Source organism: Acanthaster planci, linkage group LG18, assembly GCF_054643075.1.
Source record: "Acanthaster planci isolate LZ-2023a linkage group LG18, COTS_SCS, whole genome shotgun sequence".
NCBI classification, from domain to species: domain Eukaryota; kingdom Metazoa; phylum Echinodermata; class Asteroidea; order Valvatida; family Acanthasteridae; genus Acanthaster; species Acanthaster planci.
Window position 1 is genome coordinate 1,267,214 of NC_141794.1, and position 10,753 is coordinate 1,277,966.

At 41.2% G+C, this 10,753-nt stretch overlaps 1 protein-coding gene across 1 annotated transcript; it reads left to right on the plus strand.

The window, feature by feature from the left end:
• Positions 1–2,616: 2,616 nt before the first annotated feature.
• On the plus strand, positions 2,617–4,361 carry LOC147796067 (interleukin-17D-like). The gene is made up of 2 exons (XM_087149012.1): positions 2,617–2,768; positions 3,234–4,361. Exons 1-2 carry the CDS (start codon positions 2,766–2,768, stop codon positions 3,744–3,746), a joined length of 516 nt encoding a protein of 171 aa, XP_087005138.1. The 5' UTR covers positions 2,617–2,765; the 3' UTR covers positions 3,747–4,361.
• The last annotated feature ends 6,392 nt before the right edge of the window (positions 4,362–10,753 follow it).

The window sequence follows — 10,753 nt, forward strand, 5'->3', positions numbered from 1 at the left end:
AAGCATGCCGCATGTTGTTAGGACTTGAGATCGCGCAAGGCGTGGTGGAAACCGACATGGCTAGTGCAACCCATGGCATGGAATCGAAGTTAGATGGGAGGGGGTAGGGAGTGACGGTCCCTTGACGAGTTAGTCGTGCCGATCATCAGGAACAAGCCGTGTAAAGTGGCTGAAATGCTACTTCTGCGCCGCGCCACACAATTTGAATTGTTTTGGAAGTTCCGTCGTTCAAATCATAATTATATGTGCGCGTAATGGCTGGATCGTACGACAGTACGGGCCTAATGATGCGGATCCCTCGGGAAGAGTGGAGATGCCGTGAGGTTGAAGCGATGAGCACAGTTTAATACGTTATAAATCGTTTGCAAACTGTGAAATTACGAAAAACAATCATTCATTATAAGGCAAAAGTCGGTGTGAAGGTGGTTAAACAATAGTTTGTACTTCAGGACGAGGAGGTAGTCATAACGCAGTTATTTCAGTAATGTTTGTTCGCCCTTTGCTTGGATGATGCATTTCAATTTCTGATTGGAATGGCACTGCAACACCGCCGTGGGACAATTATATTTCCAAGAAATGTGCAAACATTGCATAGTCGAAGGATTTGTTCTGGTAAACGCAAGGGTGAATAGGCATTTCATTTTCTACGAAGGTTGGCTATATTTTTAGCCCTTCCTTTGCAATCCTCCGTAAACCTACCTGAAGGTACAGACTGATGACGTAAAGGAGCCTTTTCAAAATAATTTTAAGAGCAACTCAAAGGAAAACACGTTTTCTCTGATTTTATCTGTTAAAATAAATATGGAAGCGTTTAAGATTGTGAAAAGACCTGATTGATGTTGTGTGCACTTTTTGGATATCATTTTTGAGTATAAGCGGCATGGACAAAGGAACCCATGAAGGTGATAAACCGGTCATTACATTGTTACTTTGCAAACATGTACATGCTTGTAGCTCTATGTTTGTACAAATATTTAAGCCTCGATTTGCTGGAATAGGTGACTTTGAGATGCTTTGAGATGTGGAGCTAAAAGGCGCCTTTCCATATGTACGTTTTAGGGTTACGTTGCGTATACGATGCGTTCATGCGTTTCACTTTCACCGTGACATAAAAATCGACTCCAATAACACACGCGTACATTGCGTTCGGCCATCAAAATCGCCCCGGGAGTGATTTGGACGCACATAATGGAAAGGCGCTTCATCATCAGTCCGAGATATATATATAGTCTCTTAAAGTCTTCCGCGCGGTTTCCGCGTGAGTTTCCCGCAACGATCTTGGTTTTAATTTGTGTCATTTTCACGCCACAAATGCATAGCTGCAAGGAATCAGGGGTTGCATGAACTTGAAAACCAGAACCGCTTGCAGATCATCAGTGTTAAAGTTTAACTCGTGTCTGGAATAAGTTATTGCCGGAATATCGGATTCATTCTATCCTTTTCTCAAAAAAAATTGTTAAAATGTCTTTGATCTGCCAGGTCTTCTTTTTGACTTGGTAAAGGATAGAACGGACCCAGTTTCAGATTCTGGGCCACTCTGAACCAAGGAGAGAGGAGACAACAGGGGCCACGCCTTAAAATGGAGCCTTTTTCAATAATGAGAGAAAGACAGTTTTTGTCTTTCTATTTCTCTTCCTTCAAAGATCGCGTTGAAAAGCCTGTGAAAAGGTAGGCTCGCCGCTCAGTAAGGCCATAAAGGATTACATGAAGAAAGAAAAGCCCCCCCCCGCCACCCTTGCTCTGATCAGTAGTTTTCAGGTTGGGACTAGACCCTATTCCTGCTGAGTCACAGGGATCATATACCCTAAAGCTGCCTCGGTTACTTCTCAGACAAAACTTTGTCAAAAACAAAGATTGGGCTCGATAGATGGCCCTATTGTATAAAACCAGATCACCTGTCGGGCTAACAATTATAGGACAAGCCGAACTTTATTGAAATTCAAGAAATTAGGGCTACGACATTTGAATATTATTCGTCACTTATGTGGTAACGAGATCGCAATTCACTGACGAGGAGCTAATCTTACAATGGGAGTAAACATGACTTCTTCCCTTAAAAACGTCAAGAAAGTATTCGTCCGGGATCCTGAATATTGGGGCGGGGTCGACATGCCAGCTGGCCCGTTGGATTCCGACGAGAGCTCGTAGCAGTGGAGTGCGTGTTTCCAGGTCACTAAATGGGGCCGTACGTTCTTGTTGGATGTTATACTTGCTTTGTTGTGCTACCTACTGTTCATCCTGTCAAGTTATAATTTCGGTCTATGTCGATTCCCTCCAAAATCACACAAGGTCGCATTGCGCACGTCACCGAGGCGAAACAATAGCAGGTGTTTGGTCGTATGCTTCGCTGATTACTGATCAATACCGGCCTCCTCCGTTTCCCTCATGACATAATTGACATCGAGAGTTTTGCCAATGCTGATTTCTTATATTTCCCCCCGGGGAAATCCTTAGGGTAAATAATACAATTGTGTATTGTTTGAATACAAACGATGATGCCTGAAGGTCCGTGTATGCCGTAATTTTCATAATGTCACTTCTAGATTTATTTGTTCTTCTGAACTTATAAATACAGCTGCCCTTCGGTGAATAATTAATACGTTTGTTTCACTGAGAGCTGAGTAAAAACTGTCCGACAGCGGCCTTTCTGCCAGATAAGAGATTACGTCAAAATTGGTCAAAAGTATCAACGATTTGCCAACTCAATAAGTACAGTTAGCTGCCCAACAGGCGAAATCAATTGTTTGCGACACAAAGAATCCAAGATGGTAAGTTCTCCCTCTCTAGAGCAGTGGAGAGTATCCTAACATTTTATTTGAATTTAAGCATCAGTTCAGGTCTTCTTCTTCAATCCAAAATTCGGCTACTTTTAATCATCCCCGATCAAGGAATGATTATCCAGATACTTTTGTCAATATCTAATTTGAGTTTAAAAAGTCAGATTCCATACTGCTCAACAAGTGAGTTTTCCTGCCTGACACGGCTGAGATACGGTGTTCATAGTTGTCCTACTCAAAATCGGTCAATATTTTTACATGACATTAGTAAATCCCAGGCACGTAAAAGGAATACTTTTGATTTTTCGCGTTAGATTATCGGCAGCCTAGAGCCATTACATGAACGGAGGCAGTGTGCACATTTGATATTCACCAACTACCAATATAAGCCTTGATCACGTGATCAGACGTGTTTGAGGCTCTTCTCAAAGACAGTATTTCCTTTGTCTTGTATAGGCGACGCTACTAAGCCTCCTCGTTACCTTACTGATCGTCTATGGCACCGTGGCTAACCCGATCGGTAGCAGCCAGGTTTGCCCGTCTTCCCCCCTCACACTTTTCGGTCAAGACACCAGCACCCTCCCTCAGGCTGCGCACCAGGCCCCAGAAACCAACCAGACGTGCCCGTCGGGCGACCGAGTACAGAGCCACTGGCCGACGAGCCGCTCCGCCACGTGCCCCTGGCGCTACGAGACGGACTACGACGCCGATCGGTTCCCGTCAACCTTGACTCAGGCCGTGTGCAGCTGTGCACAGGAAGGCTGCTTGAATCCCTACACGAACGAGCCCGAGCCCGACTTGGAGTGCACCCCTGTAATGTATAGCGTGCCGGTGATGCGTCGTCGGGACTGCGTAGACGGCGTTGCTGACGTGTACCAAGATGTCGAGAGCGTCACTGTAGCGTGTGTCTGCTTGCGTCCCGTGTCACACGCCATACGTGCTCCAGGTATCATTGGATTAACAGATTGAAAATGTCAGCTACTGAGTTCAGAATATAATGAAATAGTTTTACATGTAGATTAATACCTCATGTGCATTTATTTATCTGTTTATTTATAATTGTTCCAAAATCATTTGGGCTGAAAATGGTTATTGACTGATTTTCCTCCTTTTTAGATAATCGTGCAAATTAAATTTAATATTTCTTTTAAGTGTTTGAAACTTTTTCACCGTGCGATTTTTCTTACTGCATAAAACGAATGAAAAGCTTCAAAAAGTTTAAACTAGTCACTGAGTGGTGACAGAGATGATATGTAATTCACTTTGTGAAATTATGTCTTCCCAAAGGAAATGTGGTATATAACATGAATTCTTTCATGGTACTCTTAATGGTTCTTTTAAAAGCACTTTTCTTGATAATCCTATTTATTCAGTATCCAAAACGGGATGGATTGTGTAATACACGTTATTCACCCCAAGTAGTGCGTGGATGCGTTCAAAACATTGCAGCTATATTTCAACATATTTCACTATTACAAATCAGAGAATATATCAATATTCATCTTATACCTTTATTCGTTATTGGTTTGGTTAACCTCAGTGCAGCTTTATGTCACGTTCTTTCATATGTACTCAGAAATATTATATTACGGAATATTATTATAAAAGTATATATCATATGTTATATAATCATTAAATTATATATTTAATCACTAATATTTGCTTTCATCAACTATTATTTACTTAATTTATACCTCATGAGACTGGAGTTATACCAGTATTTTTGAAAGAACTAGTTTGTAGTATTTATTTATTTATTAGCAATAAAGAATTTCAGAAAGTATAACTTTCTTTTACTGTTATTTTGTACGTTTGGAGGTGCCAAAAGAAACCACTTTTTTTGTGTGCTTAGCACTTACAAATGTTGCCATGTGTAAGTCTTTGTGGACCACAGAGATCATTATGTCTAAACCGGTGATGCACCAGAACTGCGGTACTAGCGAACATTGACGCGCGCGTGCGTTTGGCAAGTCCCATCACCCTATTGGTCGAAGAGCCATGAAAACGCGCATATAGTACCACCGCAGTGTATAGTACTGAAGTGAATACGTCACGCGCACAATTAGTGTGTAAAAGGCATTAGCGTGAGAACCAGCGCGTGAACCAACACGCGCGCGTACTCCATTCGTTTGCACTGCACCTTATGGTTCAAAGTTACGTCACCCTTTGGTGCTCTATAATGGCATCTGTCTGCGCTCGCCGAATTCGGCCCCATATATTAGGGGTAATAATTTGAAAGGCGCATTTGGCAGTTTGGGCTAGTAATTGAGTTCATAAGCCGAGTTTGATTTTCTGGTTGTCTGGGTTCAAAAGAGGAAATATACAACCACTTCCGCATTGAGTTTGTCGGTGGTACCGACTGATCAAGGCTAGCTCGCTCTAAACTCCAGGTACTTACTTAAGGTTGAGTGACATCCATTGACGTCACACTGACGTCAGGGGAGAACGGAAACAATATCTGACACCGAGATAGGTGTAACCTTTTATCTAGGTTGCTTGAATGGTAATGTGATATTCCAGTAGGGAAAAAATCGGAAAAACCAATTTCTTTTTAATGCTTAAAACCTAACTATTTCTATCCATTGTCATTTGCCAGTCTTCTTTCTTTAGTTTTGCAAGAACAGCAACCTCGAAACCTGGAGGCAATCTGCTAAACCGAGGAGTAGAAGTCAGGACACCACATGGCGGTAAAGATATTTTACCCCGTCTTGGTTCGAAAGTGAGGTGATCCCAGTGAAAATGTTCAAAACGTTTACATTGTGTGGAAGCGCAGATGATGCAATGGAGGGTAGATCATAGATTATCGGGTTTGTACCCCGATGGGCAGTTATAACGTATGTAAAGGGCCACAGCATGACAACCAATTTCCAAAGCGAGGCGAAACCTGTGACCGTACCAAAATAGCCTGGCACCTTCCCATTCAAGAGTGTTCAATAAATAAGATAGATTCAGGGAGCATGATTTGAGGTGACTGAGGCGTATAAAGCCTACAGCTGACTCCATTCAGTTGCAAGCGCCTTAGACAATTGCTTTCATCGCTAATATCGAGTTAAAATTGCTAGACCCTACCAACAAACGACCGTTTAGCGTTGCTGTTGAGACGGAAACATTAGCTCGCCAAGAGGGAAATGTCTTGAACGAGGCACTATGAGCCACCCTCCCCCCATCAAGTTTCATTGATCATGTGAGATTTCAGACGTCATCAATATAGATTAGCCTTTAAACAAGCTTGTTCAATGAAGAAAATGTGATACACATCTTCCGTTTTGTCCATCGCCATATCCCTTTTGTATTTAGGTATCTGAGAACACTGACTGGTACCACTTATGAAAATAAAGATACAACAGGTACATTCGGTATTTGGTCTGTCAGTAAAGTCAACACAGACGTAGTTTTGAGGGTAAAGTTCATTCCTAGCAGAAACGGAACAAATAACAACCAAACAAACAGAGTCACAACAAACAAAACAACAAACTACGTGTACAAGATTACAAGGTATGACTGCGCACATCACTTTGCCTGAGAGGACAGGCCACACACGATCGAGGACTGATATAAAAACCTCCATTATGCCAAAGTTTGCGGTTTGGGGTTCTGTGCTCAACATGACTACATTAGAAGGCCTACTGCTTTCTTTTGGTTTTTGTTTAAACTACACCCAAGCTATCTGTATCGGTTGGAAACACAATGTACACCATGCAACAATAATTCTTTCGAGCTTGCTTGACGCAAAATAGATTCTTCAAATAATGACGCCGTGGAGCTCGGGTCGGGGTAACCCTGGATGACACGCCGGCAATACAGATTGCTGTGTCACCACGGCTTACATCATTTTATTAACATGTAGCAAAGGGAACTCCCAACAGTCTCGAAAGTGAAGCATGATAAATGTCAACAGATGCAAGGCAAGCGTTATCTCCGTAATGGCCACTTGAAAATTAGTTACTGCAAAATATATAACCAGGTTCGCTCTTTCCACTCGGAAATTGTAATTTGTCAATGCATTTGCTTTAAATGCTATAATCGGTCCTGTTTCTAACTCAGACCGAGAGTTAACACTGAGGTCAGCCCTCTTTCCAAGATCTATTTTCCGAAATTCAGTCCGAGAAAGCAGGCTCAGGAATTAAAACCAGGATTCGGACAGTGATAGTACAGATGTCCCTGATACTAAAATACAGTACAGTTTTCATTTGTACATGCCTTCAGGGAAAGGCGGTTGAGTTCATGTCATGTGCCATACTTAGAGACACGAGCCTGATATTGCTGAACCGAGAAAAAACAGAATAATTTTGGTTTCACTTTTTTGTCACTTTTATTTCACTACTAACAATGAATGCTTTTGTTGTCTTGCTAACCGTGTGAGGTGAAATCTGGGTTCCGCGTGCCAGATAGAAAAATAACATCATTTACGTCATCAGGACGCAGCAACAATCCTATCGGCTATTCAAGTGTAAAAAGCAGAACATGACACGAATATTCATATTAACAAATATCAACACCCAATGTATTCATTGTTAATAATAGCGACAACATAACTGATAAGTTTAAGCACGTGCCAGACAAAGTCTGAGACGCCCATCTCCCGATAGCTAACAACACAACACATTCCGCCCCTTCCCCCAAAATGGTACACGTGCAGGCCTTTTCCTATAACAACATAACATGTCGAGGGTATTATTAAACAAAATACCAGATTTTATTTCTGGTGAATAGTCGTGTTTTACCTTCCCGAGGTCCCGGAAACTGACAAATTACCGATAGTTCCTGGGAACTAGTGTGTCAATTTCGTGGTACCTTTGGGGCTAAAAGTGAAAATCCATCCGAAAACAAATAATTGTATCTAAAGTGGCTTTCCTAAAACGAACTGTTGACCAAATCACTCTCTCATCAAAATATTTTTTTTTTGTTTTTAGACAAATGAAGTCAGTAACTTTAAGCAAGCCCCCCCCTCCCAAAAAGGAATTGGCGGTTGAGATGAAAATACACTTCGGGATTTCAGCTGTTGAAATTAAATAAAATCCAGGAAACGTACCAAATCATGGACCATTAATTTCAGCAAGTGTTCCACAATCTGTCTAAATGAAGAAGAGGAAAAACCGTAGCGTAAGAGGTACACGTGTCGTTACAATTACGTATTAATTGTATTGACAAAAAAAGAACCTTTCAAGACCAACTTGTTTCTTTGGCAGAAAGACTTTCCTTTTTTGCCAGGGTCCTATTAAATTAGTACCTTGGGAATGACGTCACACTGACGTCAGCTTACTTCAAGAACAATACTGAACATGTGGAACTGTTTAGGTGTGGCTTACAAAAGGCGGACTTCCTGACTGGAACATCGAACATGGAAAAGTTGGAAGACTGGAAATTTCATAAATTTATTTCCTGCGATATTATATCCATTTTGTTCCTTGTTTCCTTCACAGAGGGAACTCGAGAAGTAAAACATTAACCCAAACAGTCCTGAATCTTCCAACGTACTCTCCAGGCGCTGGGGGAAACAGGTGTCCGATTGTGGCAGGGGATACATGTATATAATTCATTATGTGGCGATAGAAAAGCTGTGACCTTCTAGTGGTACTTATGTCGATGGAAGGCAGTGGTTCTTGACCACAGATACTTCTCATTGATACTAATACAATTGCTTGCCACAGCCAAGACATCAATGCATAGGACTGCATGCTTGCATAACCCGTTTCACCGTCAAGCGCGAGCCCTAATGAGGAATTCATCACCAATGTGAATGTTAGTTGCGTGAACTTTGACAGATAACAACAACCGAAAACTACTCCCCCCCCCAACCAGCCTTTGGGTCCTCTCTGGCAAAAAACGCACCGACAGAAAGAGGGAGTGGGTGGCTACGTTAAGACTTTGATACCTAATAAAGAAATGATAATATTTTATTTAACCCCCCCCCCGAGTCCAGCCATTAAAGCGAGGACTTTCATCAGCAAAGAGGTTGAAATCTTCAGTTGTACATTGCCGATTGAGCAGTGTGACCTTCAGCAGGCATAGGTGCTCCTGCAGATCAGGTGCCAACACGGCTGTGGTGGCACCGTACCAGGTGACTTCTGGGCATTTTAACCCCCCCCCCCAAAAAAAAATTTCCTTATAACCTCCACGTGGGTGTGGTGGACAGCTGTTGTACACGTGCTTTGTAATTGAATGGCCTTTCCACACATAAGCATTCTGCTTCCTTCTTTTTATCTGGACGGCTTACATAAATTTTGTGAGTACCGAATATGAATGGCATCGATGTTCATTAGAATAAATTATAGCTAACGCATCCGCCTCGCCTCACTGGTGAACCTGCAGAGAGTGTTTCCAACTTGGAATCGGCTTCCATTACAATGAAAATCACGTGACAGTTCAAGACTGTGATCTAGAATCTTCAGCATCTCACATGAGATCAATTTTGCCGAGAGACACTTGACGTTCCCATTTACCTTTTTAATAACACAGAGCAAATTTCTCAACCAGTTCTTTTTTGGATGAGGTTTTCGAGAAGTGTTCAAAATCAGTGTTCCCACACTGTACTTTCTTGTTATTATATGGTGGGCGTATACATGAATATTTGTGATGGGGGTTGGCACAGCCATCTGTCATTGACACAGGCCCTGTTGACCAACACCTGGTAGTTACTTTTCGTGTTTCTCCCCTTTGCTCTTTTTAAAAGTACAAGTTATTCGTTTTTAGTTCAAAGTATCACAACTACTGGTGTATCAATGACGCGTTTTTCTCTTATTCTGGGGAAGGTGGAATTAACTTTTGTTTTTCAAGTATTGAAAAGATGCCCTAGATTTCTTTCTCTTATTAAGGCAGCTTCAAACGTGCAAATCACATGATTAAGGTACCATATTATAGCGATAAACTTATAATTCCTTGTTGAACATATACACGAGTAACACCATGTTAAGGATGACGTCAGATGACGTAAAATTGTTATTCAGCATAATTGCAGGAGGTGGCTATTTTACACGGGTCAAGTGGTTGGAGGTCCACCCAATGGTGGCCTTACAAAGGCTACGCCAGGTTTTATGGGGGAATCCCTCATTGGGTGGTCAGGCATTACTCACTTTGAAGTTTAGGGCTATGACGATAGAAGTTGTAGTTTTCAACGGAATGTTTCTATTTTCAGTCACAAGAGAGAAAAATAAGGCTTGTGGTGTAAGGAACGTCTTGGGACAGAAAAAAAATCGAGTCCAGTTTTGTCCATATCGTTCTCTACACCATTCAGAATTTTACGGTTGACAAAAACCATGGGGAAGAAATTATTATAGCCTTCTCTTATGCTTAAAAGTAGTTTAAAAGGGATAACTCTTCTTCCATCTCTTTTTTTCGCTTACGTTTGGATGTGAATCCCCAGTCGTTAATGACACACCGATCATTCACCTTTAAGGTTTCATTTAAATATATTGGTCTTCAAAAGTCTTACCATGTCATTACCACTGCAACTATGCAACTGTTTCTTTCACACCTTTGATGCAAATTAATATAATACTCGGTCAGTTTCCCAAGGTAACTTTGTTAGTCCTTTCAGTAACTCGAATTCAGGTAAAAGTGAATATTTGTTGTTCACGGAGCTTACACATTCAGTGTCCTGTGTTCGTGTCTCAGATGTCCACTGCCTGCTACTGTAATGTAGTGATGTAGTTCAAAAACAGTTACAAAGCTTTTCCTTTTTAAGGGTTGTGTGTATGGGTGTAAAAGAAATTTACTGTTTTTAATGTTCATCTAATGTACATTAATATTTTGTGTGTTTTTAGCATATTTATTTAACTGGTTGTTATACTCTTAAATTTTTTTTGAATTGTTGTTTTTATTGGATTTTACTGTAATTGCTAGGCATCTCTGGACATCAGTTTTTCACTGAGAGGTCTCCCCAGGGTAAATAAGAGATAAATAAAACAAATAAACAACCCTTTAACCTATGACTAGCAGAAAGAGAACACATTAAGTAACTTTTGTGAATGTTACAA